The 21,059-nt window shown below is 35.0% G+C and overlaps 1 protein-coding gene across 1 annotated transcript in view; it reads left to right on the forward strand.

The window, feature by feature from the left end:
• Positions 1 to 10,640: 10,640 nt before the first annotated feature.
• LOC119189254 (perilipin-4-like) overlaps positions 10,641 to 21,059 on the forward strand; it is a gene marked incomplete in the record, with an annotated part of 14,013 nt that continues 3,594 nt past the window's right edge. The window contains 25 exon segments of the mRNA XM_037438396.1: positions 10,641 to 10,757; positions 12,223 to 12,402; positions 14,899 to 15,033; positions 15,314 to 15,379; positions 15,452 to 15,538; positions 15,809 to 15,895; positions 15,979 to 16,077; positions 16,517 to 16,615; positions 16,692 to 16,778; positions 16,849 to 16,947; positions 17,540 to 17,638; positions 17,713 to 17,811; positions 17,886 to 17,984; positions 18,058 to 18,156; positions 18,233 to 18,331; positions 18,411 to 18,509; positions 18,841 to 18,939; positions 19,013 to 19,099; positions 19,175 to 19,273; positions 19,346 to 19,432; positions 19,507 to 19,605; positions 19,750 to 19,830; positions 19,997 to 20,080; positions 20,291 to 20,431; positions 20,894 to 21,059. Coding sequence (XP_037294293.1) covers positions 10,718 to 10,757; positions 12,223 to 12,402; positions 14,899 to 15,033; positions 15,314 to 15,379; positions 15,452 to 15,538; positions 15,809 to 15,895; positions 15,979 to 16,077; positions 16,517 to 16,615; positions 16,692 to 16,778; positions 16,849 to 16,947; positions 17,540 to 17,638; positions 17,713 to 17,811; positions 17,886 to 17,984; positions 18,058 to 18,156; positions 18,233 to 18,331; positions 18,411 to 18,509; positions 18,841 to 18,939; positions 19,013 to 19,099; positions 19,175 to 19,273; positions 19,346 to 19,432; positions 19,507 to 19,605; positions 19,750 to 19,830; positions 19,997 to 20,080; positions 20,291 to 20,431; positions 20,894 to 21,059 — 2,516 coding nt within the window.

Here is a 21,059-nt window from a genome sequence, read left to right on the forward strand (position 1 = left end):
TGAAATATTATGGCATATCATTGAGCATGGGTGATGTTATTTAAAACTTTAAGATACCGTATAAAATACTAAATGCCATTCGTTATATTTTACGCAAATAGGTGGAGTCGCCTGTTCCTGGCCGCAGTGGTGCCGCAGCGCTCGTAAAACAGTCTGGCACGATCGATACCTGGATCTAGGACAGGCACGTGCTAGGTTTTAGATGGGATTGAGAAACTTCTAGAATATTGATGTAGACTGCAGGATTTATATGAAGAGTTTGGCTTTGAATAATGGAAATAACATCTATTTTTAAAGAAGTAGAAATAAGTCGGGAAATCGTTAATGACGTCACGCTAAATGTACCTATTACATACTATATAAGTTAATGATCTTTTAATGGTTATATTTTACATTCCATTATATATTATGTATGCTTAGGTATTCTTTGTTATTAATCTAACTTTATTAAGAAACATAGCTATAATTCCAAAATTGTCTACAAAGATATACTCAAAACAAGGCAACGTAGTAGGTATCCCTACACATTGATTTTGAAATAAATATTATTTATAATTAGGCATATTCAAAAACAATATGTTAGTTTTCCTTATCATATTGAAATTACCTAGCAAAGCGACATGGTATCGATTTATGAATTAACAAAGTATATTTTTCGGGTTTCATTCTTTTTTCATCACCATTATTTCTGACTGCCCTAGAATCATGACATGAAAAGTGGCAGTTACACTAACTACATCACGTAAGTCTAGACTTCAGGCCCACGAGGCTGAGACCTAGCTGTCGACTGTTATTTATTGAATTATTTTCCGAATCGAGTTACCGTCGCGTGCGATGAATTAGTTATATGCGAGCTAACATGTGGTAGTATTGATTAGTTATTGCGTTTCTTTTCTATATAACCTTGTTGTCGACCTTGGCTTTGAAGTATACGCAATTATTTTTTTCCTTGAATATAAATTATAATATAGAGTATTCCGGAATTTTTATGAAAGACATACCAGTAAAATATATACTCATTGGAAGAGAAAAGAACATAACAATTCCATGGACATTTCTCATCGATTTATTGAAGATGTTACAATTTCTGCAAACTTTTTAAAACTTGTATCATTGTTTTCCGCAAAAATCTATGATAAAACCATCGATATTTAAATTCTAAGTAATGTCACTATTGAGCAATGAACTTGAAAAGATTCTGTCCTTCATCAGTTTCAAAATAAAGCTATGTCAAAACATTTCGAAGTGTACAATGTACATCATGTCATTAATGGTGAAATTGGCTAATCAATAACCCATGCGGTTTTATTGCCATAAGGCGTCCATTACGAAATTGGTCTACGCTTTTATGTACACACTTTATAAGAATGAAATGGAATAATCGTCTATAAGTTTATAATCTAGATTGAGATATATATGTTGGAAATAGATATATGTTGGAAAATCTAGATTGAGTTGATAAGGCGGATTTTATTGTTGATTTCTTAGCTGTAATATTTTAGTTTAATAGGGTTTTTGTACTGTATATTTTGTACTGATGACGGTTACTAAAACTGTTTCATGATGAAGGTACATTTGTCGTAAGATTCGTATCTTATTGTTATATTTTCAACTAAATGCGGTAATGTCGGAAAAATATGTGGTATTTAGTTTCACATTATTCTCCTTTTACTACACTTTAAGTACTTACGCCTAGTATAAAAGTAGTTTAATACTAGCCAAGGATATAAATATAAAACACTGGGTGAAAATGGAAATGGAGAAGTCTTGTGCGATTTTTTGAAGTTTATAATTTGACTTATTCTTTTTTTTTTATTAATAATTTCATGATAAACTTCAATAATAAAACACACTATCTAGAAATATTGCATTATGATATAATTTGACCATCTTTTGCGCATGAGCAACATTAAAGTTTTTCTTAATGTACTTACCTATACGCGTTTTTTCGGCAATCTTATCAAATTTAATTGCACCTAACCCTAACTGGAGCTGCGTATCTTTTATATTTCGTAATCTCAAATTATAATCATACCATAATCTGAGATAGTTAGACTGTCGTCAAGTAGCCAAAGTGCTGAAGCCTGTCATACTTAATTATTATAGGATTTTTGTCGTTTATATTCTGTTGGGATCTTAGAAACAAGATACAGTATTTTACATGTAGGACAGATATTATGTCAACTTTTATATCAAGTAATTGCGTCACCCTCAATATACGGACTCTATCAGTCTTACTTATAAAAATTTCGCAAGGCTATGCTTAGTTAAAACACAAATTTACTCGATCAGCTGTAAGTCAAAACCCGCCATCTTGCCTTTTAATAAGGTTTAAACTAGGAACCCGTGATGTTTTTGACAGCTATTTAAGCAATTCTTAACCACCTCTTAACACTAAAACAACTTTATAAGTAAGACTGCATATCTTTACTTATCTTTAGTACTTAGCGAATTTAAATTAATATTCGGATGTAAGCACACGTACGGTTTAGAAAGATACTAATATAAGAAATAAAAAAATATTAAACTAATGCGACATGCGCCTGTTATACAGTGTCACGTTAAGATGCAACACAAGTACTTAAATGAAACTATTGAATTAGTTTAACATATATTGAGTGATTAGTACATACTAACACTAAACACACTTAGGCTAGATTATAGTTATTATATAAAGGTAATACAGGTTCGGGCACAAATTATAAATTCACATTCGTCCGTAAGCCGGGCGCCGTGCTTCACCATGCGTATCGTTTACATATAATCTTTGACGACCGTCCGCTACGGTGGCGGAGCACGACTGGCGCGGCGGCGAGGGAAGTCGGCGTCAGCGTCGACGCGCTGTCCAAAATAATCGATAAGTTATCGACTAAATAAAAAGTTTAAACAATATTTATAACGCTACGTTACATTACCCCCTCCCTTAGGAAAGAATTTTTTCTAGGGGAAAAATTCAAAAAAAAAAAAATAAAAAATAAACTCAGTGTGTGTATAAGTACACAATGAGAAAAGGGAAAGAGGGAAGAATAAAGGGAATACTTAGAACATAACATTAATAAATGTTAAGAACTACCGGAAATCTTCAAATCCTTAATATGCCAGACACCTAGGTCATTTCCTACTAAATCTTCCAACACATAGACAAGTGCTGAACGTTTTTCTTTAATGCGACATTTTTTAAATTTAGGAGCCAACTTCTTGCTAAAGTAATTTTCTTTGTCACTTTGAAAATAACATCTTTTCCAGACAATATCTCCCACATTAAACTCTGCCTTTCTACGACGCAAATTATATTGTTGAGTGTTTTTTGTATGTGCCTGCCAAAGTGATGCTTGCACTTTGTCAAAAATTTCAGCTAGGTACCCTAAATTTTCAGCATAAGCATCATGTGGTAAAAGCACGAGATCATTAGGATCGGAATTTTCTATATAGTGTGTCCCACAAGTCACAAGTTCCCGGCCATAAACTAAAAATGTGGCAGAATATCCGGTGCTTTCATTTACTGAACTATTTATAGCAAACTGAATTTTAGGCAAATTTAAGTCCCAAGTTCTATGATCATCATTTACAAAGGTAGAAACAGCAGTAATTATTGTTTTATTATATCTTTCAACGGTATTTATCTGAGGAGTATATTTAGGAATGAAATTTATATTGGGAATTTTATACCTTTTAAATATTTTATTAAGTTCTCTACTAATAAATTGACTTCCATTATCCAAGATGATAGTTTGGGAATGCCATGAACAAGAAATACATCATTTTCCAAATGTTTGCACACCAAGTCTGCAGTAGCCCGTCTGAGTGGGAAAAGAAGACAATACTTTGAAAAACAACATGTTACAACAAAGATGTACTGATTTTGTTTTCTGGATTTAGGTAACGGGCCGACCAAGTCAATTGAAAGAGTCTGAAAGGGTCGCGAGACATTCTTTGGTCTACCCATCATACCAAGGGTACTATGGTTAGGTGACTTGTATGCAAGACAAATATCACAATGAGAAACGAACTTTACGACATCAGAGTACATACCAGGCCAATAAAAACGAAGTGCCAAGCGTTTGTATGTCTTGAACACGCCGAAATGACCGGATGTGGGCACTGAATGGCATTCCTTAAGGATCTGTTCACGCCGTTCTTCAGGAATAACTTCTTTCCACGCAAATTCAGAAGTGAGAATATTTTTATTTTTCATGTATCTAAACAAGATACTGTTTTCTACTCTATAATTTGGAAAACTAATTGGGGAATCTTTGCAGCCGTTAAAAATACTAAGATACCAGCTATCTGTAGTCATGGTAGGAGTAGAAACAATAGATTCATCTTCAGTGATAATGTTAACTGCCACACTTCTAGAAAGAGCATCAGGAACGATATTGTCTTTACCGCGCCGGTGTTTAATCTCAAAATTAAAGGAAGAGAGACGAACACCCCATCTAGCTAGACGACCCGTAGGATTTGAAAGGGACATAAACCACTTCAATGCCGCATGATCAGTGAAAACAATAAATTTTTTGTCGGTTTCTAAATAGCAACGCCAATGTTCAAGTGCGACTAAGACTGCAAGAGCTTCTCTCTCCGTAGTGCTGTAATTACGTTCTGGTGGAGTTAAGGAACGGCTCATGTATGCTATTGGGTGCTCCACCCCGTTAATGGTCTGAGCTAACATAGCGCCTATGCCAAAATTACTAGCGTCGGTATGCACTTCGAATGGGTGTTCAAAATTAGGACACGCAAGGACTGGTGCCTCAACTAATTTGGATTTCAACTTAAGAAAAGCAGCTTCTAATTGTGGCGTCCAATGAAACGGAGGAGAGTCCTTTCTAGTTGATGTCAGTTTATTAAGGGGGCCTGCAATTGTACTAAATTGCGGAATAAAACGCCTGTACCATGAGGCAGTCCCCAGAAAACGTTTTATTTCTTTTTTGTTAGTGGGGGTAGGGTAATTCAGTATAGCCTCAATTTTTTCGGGGTCTGTGCGTAAACCTTGTGAATCTATAATATAACCAAGGTAACATAACCTACTTCTAAAAAACTTACATTTTTCAAGGCTAACTGTAAGATTAGCTGAAAGTAACTTTTCATGCACTTTATTCAACAATAAAACATGCTCTTCAAAAGTATTAGAAACAATAATAATATCATCAAGATAGGCAAATACTTTCAATTCAAATTCTGGTCCAAACAAAGAATCTACAAGACGCTGCTGAGTAGCGGGAGCGTTAGTAAGACCAAATGCAGTAACCTTAAACATAAAAGTGCCCCGGCCAGGAACATAAAAGGCAGTCTTTTCCCGGTCAGGTTCATTTATTAGAATTTGCCAATAAGCTTTAGACAAATCAATACTGGACAAATATCTAGCATCTTTTAAATTATCCAATATTTCAGAAATATATGGTAGACTATATGCATCTTTCTTTGTAATTGAATTTAACTTCCGGCTATCTAAACAAAAACGAGGATTACCATCTTTTGCCAACTACTAATACAGGGGGGAAGACCAGGGACTTTCACATGGTTCAATAACATCAAGTGCCAACATTTCATCCACCTGTTGAGTGATAACTCTTTGTTTTTCCGGTGACATACGATAATAACGTTGGTGTATGGGTTCAGAATCACCTGTGTTAATATTGTGTTTAATAAGATTTGTTCTGCCTAAACCTTTTTCGGAGAAGGAAATATCTTTAAATTTTTCAATTATAGTATCAGCAATGGGCTTCTCAGCATCACTTAGAGTATCATAAGCTTGTAAGTAGCTTGAGGAAGATTTCGAAATTTCTGAAAGTCCAGGGTCATCAAAAAATAAATTTTTTGTATTAGTCAAATATTTAGGGCATAAATCAAACATATTCCAAAAATCAATTCCCAATACCAATGTTGTTTCAATATCTGGGATACAATGAGCCTTAATAATAGAGAACTTATTCTCAAAAGTTATTGGAAGCAGAATGTAACCTAGGAATTTATCTTTTGACCTCCGGCAGCAGTAACTGTAATCCTTTGATCAGTACACAAGGCTAAGTCAAATTGAAAAAGATACTTGTGAGAATTGTTACCCAAAATAGTAACCGCAGAACCAGTGTCTAAAAGTCCATAGAATTCCAAATCATTTGTATTATTTATTTTTACCTTAATATAAGGACGAGAGTCTTGGCTCGGAACAGATGTGAAAATTGCAGAAATCTGGTTCTTTTTGTAAAAAACTTCTTATCTTTAACAACCAATCATTCCAATCCGAGATGTCAAAATGATTAGTTGTTACTCTCTTGCAATTTTCAGATCTTAGTTTTTTGTCTGGGATTTTGGAGCACAATTTGGACAGTTTGGGGTTCTAACATCTTTTTTTCCACACTTAAAACAGAAAATAATTCTCTCAGCTGGACAATCTTTCATAGAATGACTATCAACCTTGCAGCGAAGACAGAAAATTTTGGGTTTGGAAACCTCAGACACAGCGGGGTTAGAATTTTTTGTGTTACTCCAGCTACTATTATAAAATTGTCTACGGTTTTCTTTTGGCTTATAGGGGCGGTAACTGAATTCAGGAGCTATGGTACTGGGACTTGCAACAGGTGGTTCTTTAAATTGGTCAGAATGCACTTTTATTTGCTCATAATTTTTACAAATATTTCGGAGCTCCTCTATAGAATTAACATTAGGTCTAGATGCAATGAACAGAGAGTAACAAGGGCGTATGTTGTGTAAAATAATTTCTAGTTTATGCTCCTCACTCATAGGCTTACTTAGACGGGAAAACATACCTTCCATTATAGCTAAATAAATGACAATATTCTCATTACTGCCTTGGGTACGCTGTCGTATCTCCAAGGACATCCTATAGTCATAGTCAGGAATGTCAAAATCCTCCCTAAGTAAATGAATTAAAGTTTTCCAATCATTAACTTTTGCCTTAGTACTACGATACCAATGAAGAGCATCACCAATAAAAATATCAATGGCAGAGGAAAGCATTTTTTCCTCTGTAACACCCTTAGATACCCGGAATTCCTCAAGGTTTTGAATAAAGGAGCGTACACAAGTTTTACCGTCATATTTCAGTTTTGCTAATTCTCCAGCCAGTCCACGATCACATTTTACTGAAATATTTAAATTGGACAATTCAGATTTGTCTAAATGTTCTTTATGTGGCTCTATAGAAGCTACTTTAGATTCCTGACTAGGATTAGTTAAAGTCAAAAGATTTGAGTAGTGGCTGTCAAATGTATTCCTTAATTTGTTTAAAGTAATAAAATCATTAGGCTCTTCCGGTTGTTGTATTCTTTGTAATCTGTAGTGTAAGTGATTTAACAATGAAGTGGTTCTAGCTAGTAGTGCATCATTGTAATTAGTTTTCAGATTTTCAATGTTAATGCTCACTTTACCTAACGTCTCTTCACAACCGGCTATATCCTCTGCAAAACTGTACACTGTGTCCAATATATCATCAGACGCATAAAGTTGTGTCAATTTATTGACTTGACGTCGTAAACCTATTACGTTGTCCGACGGAGACTCCCCTCGAATTGCCACTTCATACAATAATTCAGCTTTCTGGAGTAATAAAAATTTTATTGGGTAGGCCATTTTAAATACAATAATAGTGACGATAAACACGCAACGAAGTGTCAACTGTAAAACAAAATCAAATCAAGCAGTGGTTACTTTTCAAGTTAGTACTCATTGAGAAAAGAGCAAAAACAGTTTTTATTTTTGTTAGAGCAACGCGCATTCGACCATAACCGATAAACAGTCAATAATAATTAATAAAAAGAAATGTAATGTACACGGAGCTAAGCATAGACTTGCAAGTTGTAGCAATGGCGTCCCCAATATTACAATCAAATTGTACTTACCAGATATGTGCACTACACTAAACTTATTAAATATATAGGTAATTGTATACGTCGTTTTTTTTTATTAAATAAAACTACGTACACTCTTATTTACTAAATTTGACACAGTTTACAACCACTTAACATAGTACTTAACACTAATTGTTTACGTTCGAATCGTGAATTTTAACTTATAACCACGTTGGGCGCCATTTGTCACGTTAAGATGCAACACAAGTACTTAAATGAAACTATTGAATTAGTTTAACATATATTGAGTGATTAGTACATACTAACACTAAACACACTTAGGCTAGATTATAGTTATTATATAAAGGTAATACAGGTTCGGGCACAAATTATAAATTCACATTCGTCCGTAAGCCGGGCGCCGTGCTTCACCATGCGTATCGTTTACATATAATCTTTGACGACCGTCCGCTACGGTGGCGGAGCACGACTGGCGCGGCGGCGAGGGAAGTCGGCGTCAGCGTCGACGCGCTGTCCAAAATAATCGATAAGTTATCGACTAAATAAAAAGTTTAAACAATATTTATAACGCTACGTTACAACAGCTCCAGGTTTCTTCAGCAAATATCTATCATCGAAATGAAGATATAAAATATCGATTCACGCGTATCATAATGACGTTACTTAGGATTGCGAGTATGACATTTCTAGTTCTCCAATTATCGAATTAACAAACTATTTGGTTCTATCGATCCTGTGGTCTTTTTCTTTTATAGCCTCTTTGTCCGCTATGTTTTAAAGGTCGTCAGTATTAACTGTGACGAGTGAGCCGTTGTTACAGCAACAAATATCAAACATTATATTTCAAACACTATTGAATTTAAATACCGTATTGTCGTGTCTATTCTGATGATTGGAACGTGTATCTAGTGCTTTACGTACCACCCCAATACACTTCTTAATGAGACAGCTTATTCCAATAATAAAACGAGAATACCAGTACAGTCGATTGCCATTCCAAATTTAGGCAGATTCCTGGACCTAAGTCTTCGATAACCTTCGATTTGGAATGCAAATAAAATGTACACAAAAACAAACATGAGTACCAGATGTTTTATTTCCTATGATCATCAAGATTGCGAAACGAGTGGATAGCGAGCAATGATCCCACTTGACCGACTGCCGGCTGCCGGCTCTATTTTAGTTCGGTCAATTGAATGGGAACATTGCACGTCCCTCGTCACTGTTATCGGACGCATTGAATTTTTTCCAGACACCTAAGATAATAATATTACCAGGCCTATACTGGACCACATGGGCCTTCAACTATTGAGGGGGTTCAGGCCTAAATCTGCGCTGACATAGTGGGGGTTAGCCGTAATGCGTAATATATCTAAAGTTGTGTAATGCGTATTATAATATAGGTATATCTAGACAGATTTGTGTATTTTTTGTATGGGCATGACAAAGTGACATATACACCTGACAAAAAATGATTACCCTCTCGCCAACCATTACAATTATACTGTAGTTAGTCCATAAAATTTTAGGTGTTTATTCTTTGATAATATGATCCAAAGAATTTCTAGTATTCTTACCCCCTTATTCATAGACGTTTTTTATCTAAAGACGTAGCATTGCTGTGATAACAAGTCTGTTTCTCAGTGCTGACGGCATGGCAGTCTTCGCAGTGCGTAGACATAGGGCCGTTGAGATTGGCTAATATTGAGATATAACTTGAATCTAGTTGGCTGTCAGATAAACAAATCTGAACAAACAGCAAGCTGTCAGAGAAACATAGCTGAGAAAAAGACTTGTTTTCACAGCAATGCCGTCCTTAGATAAATAACGTGTATGAATAAAGGGGTTGGGTTTTTAGTCCCAATATAAATTAGTTCATAACCTCCAATCTTGCACTAAAAGAACTCTATCAGCTATGAAAGCCATGTTAATAACGAGCATTTAATAATTTTATATTACTGAGCATTCAACGACCGTCTAGCGGCATCTATTCCCAAGGAAGGCTGACGTCAGGCTGACGGTCGTAAAGCGATTAAGCCAAAAATGGAAACAGGTTATATTGACCCGGCATTATGATAATATAGAGAGACGGTAACACTAGTAAAACGGTCAAAATTATTTAAAATCTAAATACTTCTGTTCGTGCAATGTATTTTGTTTATAAGCTAAAGCTAATTTTGCTTTCTGTGACTCAAATCAAATTATATTTCTAAATAAACATGACGTCAGTACCATACAAACCGATGTCGATCTCACGCATATTTTGAAAGCTATGAATTCAGTTATAGTCCTTTATATAGTATAATTTTCGGTTATCGTCAAGGTGTACGCAAGAATTAAGATAAAATGCATGTCTTGTAATTTAGTTATAAAAACACTTTCACTTAGATACATATACATATATAAAGTAAATTGTAAAACGGTAGAACTTTCGACAACTCCATATAGGACTGTATAATTCATTCAGAATTCTCGGAAACCAATTCATAATTAATATAGTTTGCATGATCACGTTAATATTTTTGAACAATCACGCAAACCACATATCGTCATTGGAATTAAACACGTTGGTATAATCACAATCATATCAATCACTGTAGTACTGTGATTGTTTTAGCATGGTAAATTAGTTTATTTATAATGTTTAATATTGTATAGTATGAATAATTTTATGTCTATTTCCACGCATTCCGATAGACAAGAACCTTGGTGAGTTCTATAATTGTATAATAAACAAAAATACGTTCGTGTTTCACATGTTTAGCACCTAATATATTCGACGTATATATATGTGGATTCGTTTGGGAAGTACTACGAGTATGCTAGTTGTTTTTGTACGTTGCGTTGTGATTGTAAAGATTGTTCAATTATTTGTTTAAAAATATTCGGCGATGACTTCTAATAATTCAAAATCTTGCGAGGGATTAGTGGGTATGTTGTTTTTAGTTTTTGTACAGTATAAAGCTAAATGTTTAGATTTGTATAATTACTTTTCCGTCTATATATTTGGTAAACAGGAAAAAAACCTTAAAATTAGAATAGATCTGAACCAATTTAGTGCTCTATATCTTTGTCGTAACATATTCTCCTATAATGTTGCTAAAAATTAAAATAATATATTGATAAATTACATTTAGAGAATATAAGTCTTAAATAAAGCTAAAACATTTTTGTGGCTTTGTTGCATAATATCCAAATATATCAGATAAAACTATAGAGAATAATTAAGATTAAATAAGACGCGAGTAAAATAAATTGATAAAATCACTTTAGTTCCTCGACTTACCTATAACATTCAGGGTAATATAACAAATTTTAAGATACTGGAACGAGTATAAAACAAAATTTTAAAACAGAATAATGAGACTTTTTACTAAACATTCCAAGAATTGACGAAAATAAATTGCTAAAACTAATTACCATATTCGTCAAGCTGGCGAACTGCAAAACACCAGTAATATCCTCGGGGAATTTTGTTTTTGCGCCGCACCCACGCAATTTCGTAGCTGGTGGGTGTTTCGCTCGAGAAATTGATACCTATATCCCGAGATAATGTAGTTAGATCCTATTATAAACCGAACTGGTCTGATGGAACGGGTTTCGGTACAGGTTCCTTGCAAATTTGCTCGCGAATGCTGCGGCTGCGAAAATCAATAGGAGTTATTGCGTTGTTGTGTTGCGAAGTTCTAACACCATAACTACAGCATCTATATAAATTTAACGCTTTCTGAATACAGAATACTTTTATTGATAATAATTCTCACGACGCCTAAAATCTTTGGAATTGGATTTCGTAAATTAAAATTGATAATGAACGGTAATCCCATAAAATTTGTAACGATAAGCATCTTCAAAGCAATCCAAACGCTGAATCGGCGTGTTTCATTGGTATAAATGTGAATAACTTTAAATTTGAATAGTTGAACATGTTTTTCTCGATATCTTTTAGCGATTCTTGGAATGACATCATAAAATTCGACGCATGCGGTGTTAGAACTTCTAAAGCGTTTGTGTTCATGTTTGTGTATTTGTGTAGAGAAACTGTGTAATAAGTTCCTGTTCGATGTTATTTGATTAGGATATTTAATGCTAGTGTGTGCTAATAGGACAGTACATATGGCTTTGCATTTTTTCCGGTTTTTACTGAACCTTTGAGCAATGCATAAACTTTAATGCTTATCAAAAGATGTTATTTGCAGCTAATGGTTCGAATAATAGCGTACCGTTAAACTTTATTAACCGTTTACATTAGAATATGCAAATTGAGAAAATCGGAACATGGAAGCCTATAGTTGTAAATGAATAACGTTGGTAATAAACTTGAAGACAAATAAGATATAATAACAAATAATGCGATACGATAAAAAAAACAATTGATGGATTTTATGAATTGCAGGCGCTTTCCGAAGCATCGGAGAGAAGACCGCCTCTCTGTTCGATAGGAAGAAGAAGGACGCTGAACAGATCGCTGCAGAAAAGGCACAAGAGGCTGCGCACGTCGTTGAAGACCAGGTCAAGAAAGCTGGGGAGATTATCGGAGGAGCCCAGAAGACCGCCACTGAAGCTGCTGGTACAGGTAATAAATATTTTATTTCTTAAGCTACTCGGAGGCAAAGGTAACTGAACGAATATTGTTTAAATTCTATTAAAAGTTTTATACTATATGTAAATGTGTATGTAAGCACTGGAACGAACACAAACTGCGTGTTTATGCACATGTTTCGTGTTGTGATTAACTGATTAGGATTCAGAAATGTTTTCTAATTGTTTATCACACTTTTTAAAATCAGATATATTACGGTCTTAACATTTCGTAATTACTTTTGTTTTTAAATTATTACAAGTGAATGGTACTAAAACAATTCGTACCTGACTATTACAATGGTAAAAGATTGTTTCTTGAGATTCAGGTGATCTTTTTAATCTATTTATAGATAAGTTAGATTAGTAGTTAATAATTTATCTGAAGAGCCATCTGCCGTGAGATACTTTGTACTTTAGTAATTATAATAAATTTAAACGATTATACGAATTTAAATGACATTCTGCATAAATTATTTTTTTGAATTTATTGTAATACTAATGACAAAATAAATAAATTATAATGTATCAAATTGAGTTATCGACGAACATTTTACGTGGAATATTTTATAAGTTGACGAAATGTAATAAACTACTTCGAAAATGATAACGTAGTGCAATTAACCTCTTTCATTATACCTATTACATAATAGTTGTTTGATGTTTCCATAATCTATAACATTATTGATAAATACCTAGTCTTGCCATAAATATTGTAATAAAGAAAAAAGAAAATTGTTAACTGCAAATAACATTTATTACTTTTACAGTGTGTCAGTTTAATACATAAATATAAAACAATTAAAAATATAAAAAGCTTATTCGAAGTGGTCTCCATTGGCTGCAATACAGTCCTTTAAACGATGAGGCCAGTTATCAATAGAAGCACGCACTCTTTCCATGGGAAAATTCTTCACTGCCAATCGTATAGATTGTTTTAGGGACTCAAATTATCATGGCGTTTAGAGCAAGCTGTACTCTCTAAAACTGACCACAAATCATAATCCAGCGGATTAAGATCGGGACTAGACGACGGCCAGTCTTCAGCTCTGATGAAGTCCGAAACGTTCGATTCCAACCAAGACTGCGTGGACCGAGCTTTATGACCCGGCGCCGAGTCTTGCTGGAAGGACCATACTTGGTTATTGAACATGGTGATGTTAAGGGGCTTAACTACCTTCTCAAGAATGGTATCTTGATACACTTGTGCCGATGTTTTGATACCTTTTCACAAAAATATGGCTCAGTCACTCCTTCATAGCTAACACCCCACCAAACCATCACTGAAGTCGGATAATGTCCACGTTGCACTCTGTCGACTAATTGGGAAGCTTCCTTAGAGCTTTGAGCATAAATACGGTCATTTTGTTTGTTAAAATGTTGCTCAATTGTAAAAATTTTCTCATCCGTAAACAAAATTTTTCTGTGACCTCCCTTTGCGTACCGCTTCAGTAGTTGTTTCGATTTTACCACCCTATTCTTCTTTAAATTATCAGTTAAGAAATGGCCAGTGCGTCTCTTATAGGCTGCAAGTCCTAAGTCATCTTTTAAAATACGCGACATGGTTCTAGGTGCTATCTTCATTTCCCGAGATAAAATCTTTTGCTTTCGGACAGGATTTCTTCGAATTCTTTCCCTTACTGCTTTGACCACCTTTTTCGTACGAACACTACGTGGACGGCCAGATCTTTTCTGTCACAAACAGAGGAGGTCTCATTGTACCTATTAATAGCCCGGTACACAAACATTTTACTAATACCAAGTGTATGGAGAGTTTTAAAATTGCATTTGGCTCCATACCTACTTTGTGTAATGCTATCACAGCGATTCGGTTCTCTTTATCACCCCACACCATTTTAATATCGCAAAATATTTTACAATGTATTGGCGCCAAAATGAGAAAACACAATGAACAATCGTATAAAAATGACAGATTCGAAATTCAAATGTAATATTTTTTTATAATTAAGTGTAACAGTATTTATGGCCAGACTAAGTACATTAAAAATATACTCATGCGCTGATACATTATTTGTAAACCATTGTAGTAACAGTTTTAGATTAATAGTTAATCAATTTCGTAATTAACGACATATCAAATGATTATATGAAAACGTTTATATTTATATTTTATTGCCAACTACATAGCTCATGACTGCTTCGTAATTATTGTTATTCGTGATCATTATTCTCTTGTCGCCTGATATGACAACTTGATTGTACAGATTAATCTGATTGTCCCCAGGCGGATGGCAACGATTTATTCGTGTCGTCTGAGGTCTAAACGGGTCGGTGCAATGGCACAAGAAACATTGTTTAATGCTATATTAGGAATTGACGTCATAGGCTAAAATAGGACAGCGACTTTAGGAAACTAGAAATGTATATTTAATTTCTATAGAAAACATATTCCTTATTGTCACATATGTCGTTTTTGTGATGCAATGTGTTGTGGTGTGTGATGTTGAAAGCACTTTTGATGTCCAATTAGCCGCTGACGCGAAGCACTCCGCAATTGACGCCCTCGACAAAGAACTCTCGAAGGTGTCTCTTGCTGCTGGAGAGGCGGTCGATGCAGCCAACAAAGCAGTCGCCGACGGCAAGAAAGTCGTCGACACCACAAAAGGTAAGACCAATTTGATAGGTTATAAAACGCAAGACTGCAAAGAAGAAAGAGTCAAAGAAGGTAGCGAGTAAACAGAGGTATCGCATAGTTTCAAACCCATTTTTATTTGCTCGTAAAACTGATTTCATTTGCTCGATTCTATTTTTGCATTGATCGTCATGTTTATGTAGAATTTGTAAATCTAAACGTCATTCTTTGGCAATTCATATTCAACATTTTCATTTCTAAATTTTAATTTTATTTAGTTTGTTTTCTATCGCTATTTTATTTTTCCAATTAGATACGCTTGCAACGACAGCAGAAAATACCAAGAAAGCAGCTGAATCAGCAGTGAACACGGCTAAAGGTAATTTATATTAACCTTCATGTATTATTCTTGCACATGGTTCAAGTATAATAAACGTTGCACGTATTATAGATTCGATCAGTAATACAGTAGACAACTCAAAGAGTGCTGCCCAGTCAGCCGTGGATACCGGTAAAGTTTACATCGACAGTGCTAAAGGTATTTAAGAGGCTGGATAATATGCAATGCAATTGTTTTTGCTTCGTTATGAACTGTTACGAGAGGTAATTGTAATGAATATTAATGTTGAACTTATTTTGATGTGGATGAGGTAAGTTTATCAAATGCCTTAGAGATGTGAATAAACTATAGCTCAATACAAACTGAAATTGCGCTTGCGTATTATCTAGTGTCCAATTTATTAACGACAATTAATTCTATTTTTCTTTTGCTTTCACTTTTCCTATCTATTTTCCTATTATTTCGTAGATAAAATTCATGGCACTGTAGAAAGTACAAAATCGGCTGCTCAATCCGCACTAGACACAGGAAAAAATTACGCTAGTAGTGCAAAAGGCAAGTTTCAGATTATTTAGTATTTCCTTTTATTTATAAATTTTAGTTGATATGTAAATTTATTTATTCGTTTATTTCCGTAGACACATTGGCTAGTGGCTTACAGAGTACTGTAGACACAACAGCAAAAGTAACGCAGTCCACATTCGATACTGGCAAAACTTATGCTGTTGGTGCAAAAGGTATTTCGACAATTCAAAATATATATTTTCTTTTGCTGTTTTTATTATAATTTTATCCTATTTTCCACCTCGTAGATTCTGTATCCAGCACTATTAAAAGCAACTGTAGACACAACACAAAAAGTAGCCCAATCGGCTCTTGATACTAGCAAAACATACGCTACATCAGCTAGAGGTAACCATCGTTTTTTGGGCTGCACATACCATATTCATCAGTTTCTTATTTATCATTTTGTTTTTTTTTTTATTTATCCGTAGATTCCGTGGCAAATTCAGTAAACAGTACTGTGGAAAGGACTAAAATGCCGCCAATACCGCTGTAGAGTCCGCAAAAACCTATGTCGATAGTGCGAAAGGTACACCAGATAGTTTTGATTGTCCCGTGACGATGTGTAAACCTTGTAACTAACCCCCGTGTGTTTGCCAATTAATGCTTTAGATACAGCACAGAGTACTTTCCAATCGGCATACGACGCGTCAATGACCGCAGCTTACTCTGTGTTCGACATCGGAAAGTCATATTTAGATAATGCCAAAGGTATATGTTGCTTTTTTGTTTGTAAATGACAGCTCCATTTGATCACATGATTACGTTCTGTTAATTTCTATCGTAGATACAGTAGCGAGCACAGTAGATAGTACAAAGAAATCAGCTCAGAGCACATTTGACGCGGGGAAAAGTTACGTGGATTCTGCCAAAGGTATGAAATGTGGAGTAGAGTTAGTATCATGGCTTTCAGTGTGTTTTATGTCCGCTATCACATTTTGTAGATACAATACAGAGCACGCTACAGAGCACTGTAGATACGACAAAAAATGTAGCCAACTCCGCCGTTGAAACCGGGAAGACCTATGTGAACACTGCCAAAGGTAAATATCTCATGCATAAATCACCTTAGGCTTTTTGTAATGTCTGAAATCATCGCAAAATTGATCATTTCATTTTCGGAAAAATATGAATAGAATTTTTTTATTATTTATCCGTACTCCGTCGTCGTCATAACCGTGGTTAATATTCCAATACTTTCAATAAAGTACAGTTACATTAACCAGTGACACATACGGGTGAAATTCGAGTGGTTTGCGGTTAAGTCAGTATTGCAATTGGAGTGCAGTCTCAAGTTACGTCTTCCTTTTGTGTCGTGGTTTAGTGCGTATTCGAATTAAGTAACACATTTCATCATTCCAATTATTGAATTCATATACTGGTGCATTAGTTTGAATCTGTATTTAAAACAACTTTAGAAAGATATACCTACAATATTTAGGGTATTTATGAGTTGGCTTCTTATATATTTAGATACAGTAGCAAACACGGTAGATACAACAAAAAACGTTGCAGCATCTGCTGTTGAAAAGGGCACCACTATTATAGGCACTGCTAAGGGTACTCATGCATAGTATTTTCAACAGATTTTTTTATTCTATAAGGTATCTGACCTCGATATTTAATATTTTATAGACACCGTTGCAAATACAGTCCATACAACAGTAGATACAACAAAGAATGTCGCGGCTTCAGCTGTAGAAAAGGGCACTGGCTTGATTGGCACTGCAAAACGTAGAAATAATAGTTAAATAAATTCCTTGTTTTCTTTAAAAAAGCTACATGAATCATTTTTAATTATTTTATAGATACGGTAGCAAACACAGTAAATACAACAGTAGATACAACAAAAAATGTCGCGGCATCAGCTGTGGAGAAGGGCACCACTTTAATAGGCACTGCTAGAGGTATCGCTTTAGTTGCTTTTTGTTTATTTCATTTCGCAAACATTTTCTAATTGCTATTATTCGGTTTATTGTAGATACTGTAGCAAACACCGTTCATACCACTGTAGATACGACTAAAAATGTTGCCGCTTCAGCAGTTGAAAAGGGTACTACCCTAATTGGTAGTGCTAAAGGTAGGACTTCGATTAAATGCTGTTTAATGTTTTAGTTACACGGTTTTTTACGCACATATTTTTTTCTTTGTAGACACAGTAGCAAACACAGTAAACGCCACTGTAGATACAACAAAGAACGTAGCTGCTTCCGCAGTAGAAAAGGGTTCCTATGCCATTGGTACTGCAAAAGGTAGAATTTAAATTTAATTAGTCCTTTTTTGATTAGAGAATCACAGCCAATATTGCACATATTTTTTTCTTTGTAGAAACTGTAGCGAATACAGTAAATGCGACCGTAGACACAACTAAGAATGTAGCTGCTTCTGCAGTAGAAAAGGGCACATTCCTGATTGGTGCTGCTAAAGGTAGGGATTTGATTTTATTTGCATTTGTTTCTTATCACAAATATTGTACCTACTCATTCCATAATATCAATAATTGTAGATACAGTATCAAACACCGTACACACAACCGTAGATACGACCAAAAATGTCGCTGCAGCAGCTGTAGAGAAGGGCACAACTCTTATTGACACAGCTAAAGGTAGCTTCCGTTTTGATCGCAATTCATCCACTGTATTTCCTTTTATGTTGTCCACACTCATTAAATTGCTTTTATTTTTATTTGCTAAATCTATAGGTACAGTAGCGAACACAGTTAGTGCAACAGTAGACACAGGCAAAATGTAGCTTCATCTGTTGTTGAGAAGGAGCGTCGTTGATAGATACAACTAAAACAATAGCGGCGTCCGCAGACAAAAGGCACAGCTGTTATCGGCAGTGCTAAAGGTGGTATTTTCTTAATTTTTCCTTCTTCATTTTGATCTCTCTTTATATTATAAAAAAAAATAACATTATTGGTATTCCCTTTGTAGACACAGTCTCAAATACAGTTCACTCAACTGTAGACTCGACTAAAAATTTAGCGGCTTCCGCTGTCGAAACTGGTTCATCATACATAGGATCAGCTAAAGGTAGTTGTTAATAAATAGACTTAAATCATATCATAAATTTTATAGTATACTTATGATTGTTTATTTATTGTAGATACTGTATCTCAAACTGTAGATAAGACTAAAAATGCTGCGGCATCAGCTGTAGACACAGGTTTTTCATATGTTGGGGCTGCTAAAGGTATAATAGGGTGTTTATTTTTTGTTGTTTATGATTTACATTATATGTTTATTTATTGTTTAATTTTTTCTTTAGACACCGTAGCTAACACTGTCCATAGTACAGTAGACGTGACAAAAAATGTAGCATCTTCCACTTTTGACAAAGGCGTTTCATTCGTAGGAAGTGCTAAAGGTAGGAAAACTCGTATTAGTATTATTATTGTTTGTTTTGCCTTATCTAAATTATTTATTTATTTCACTGTAGATACGTTGGCCCACACTGTAGATTCCACCAAAACCGTAGCAGCAGCCGCTTTTGATAAAAGTGCTTCTTTGTACGATAGTGCCAAAGGTATATATTATCCTGATCTGTTCTAGTATTATCCCAGTAACTTCACCTAATCTACATCCGCACTTATTTTGTAGATACGGTATCAAGCACAGTACAAAGCTCAGTCGATACAACAAAATCTGCAGCCAGTTCTGTATATGATAAGGGTGTATCAATAGTTGGCAGTGCCAAAGGTATTGTATAAGTAGTTTATACTTATATCCATATTCTATCTATAATTTCCTTGCATTAATCATATTCACGTAGATTAAGTATGGGTGCATGCGGTACTTCTTTCTATTTCTTTTCTTTACTTTCTATGCTAACTCTTTCCGTAGATACAGTAGCAAGTTCAATGTTTAACACACAAGACACAGACCTCGCCACCGAAACCAAAAACGTTGTAGAAGACGCCGAAGGTAACTAACATAATTTTACAATCAATTGTTTTCCGTTTGACTATTTGTTTTGCCTCTGATCACAATACGCGCTTCAACGAGTTGAGTCAAGGACGAATTAATTCTACCATATATAAGGTAACGTCGTTAGATTTGTGTTTATTTACTTTTAAAATGATGTTTTTAGATGTTATTGCGAACAAGTTCAAAACGAAAGAATTCTCGCACCCATTGCTTGAAGGTTACGAAGTGCCGCTCGAAGATTCCGTTGGTACTTGAAACGTTTGTTTTTTCAGAGCTGTTTTCGGAACGAAGAATTAACACTAAGAAGTCGCTTCTGTTGAATTACAGTGTGTTTGAATACAGACTTATCAATAACGTTTTATCTAACGCCATGTGTGAGCACTGAAACAATTGAACAATGCTTAGCTTAGGGATGTATTGTAAGCAATGGTTGTTATAATGTAATGTTTTTTCTCAGATACCATAAACACGACTGTAGACACAACGAAGAAGGCGGCTGAAGACGCGAAGGCGCAGGCGCTGAAGGCTGCTGAGGAGGCCAAGGAGAGGGCGAGACTCGCTGCCGAGGCCGCCAAGAACGAGGCTCAGAGGGTAGCAAGTGAGTAAATTATGAAGAAATTTATCTTACTGTAAACTCACTGTATAACTTGTCTGTCATCTAGATAGTTATTACAAACAAAAGTTATAAGAAAGAAAAATTGCGTGAGCTTTACCTAAAATAATATGGGTTTGATTCGTCACCTGATATATTTATTTAGATTTTTTGTTTTGGAATGGCTTAAAGTATACTGATTAGTATAGCTTCCGTATGCGGCTAAACGCGTTATCACCAAACGACGGATTGCTTAGTGTTACCTATATTTTAGTAACAAAACCGTGTTACAGTCTTCATAATATAACAAATAATTAATAACCACACTTTCAAATCTTGATAATCTAAAAAACCTCAAATAATACTGAAAAACAATTAATACAAATAAAAACAAACAATAAAAAACAATTCTTCAATGAACATTAATCCAAATTTAATTAAAATATATCTAAATCGCACTCTTTCCAGGCACAGCAGTAGAAGAATCCAAGAAGGCGGCGGAGAAGGCGGCCGAGGACGCGAGCAATGCGATCAGCAGCACCGTCGACAACACTTTCAAGCGTGTCGAAGCCGCTACCGACGAGGGTCTCAAGAACGCTGGACAAGTCGTCGACGCCAAGATCAAGGACGCTGA

This window comes from Manduca sexta, chromosome 14 (assembly GCF_014839805.1).
Source record: "Manduca sexta isolate Smith_Timp_Sample1 chromosome 14, JHU_Msex_v1.0, whole genome shotgun sequence".
In the NCBI taxonomy this organism is placed as follows: Eukaryota; Metazoa; Arthropoda; class Insecta; order Lepidoptera; family Sphingidae; genus Manduca; species Manduca sexta.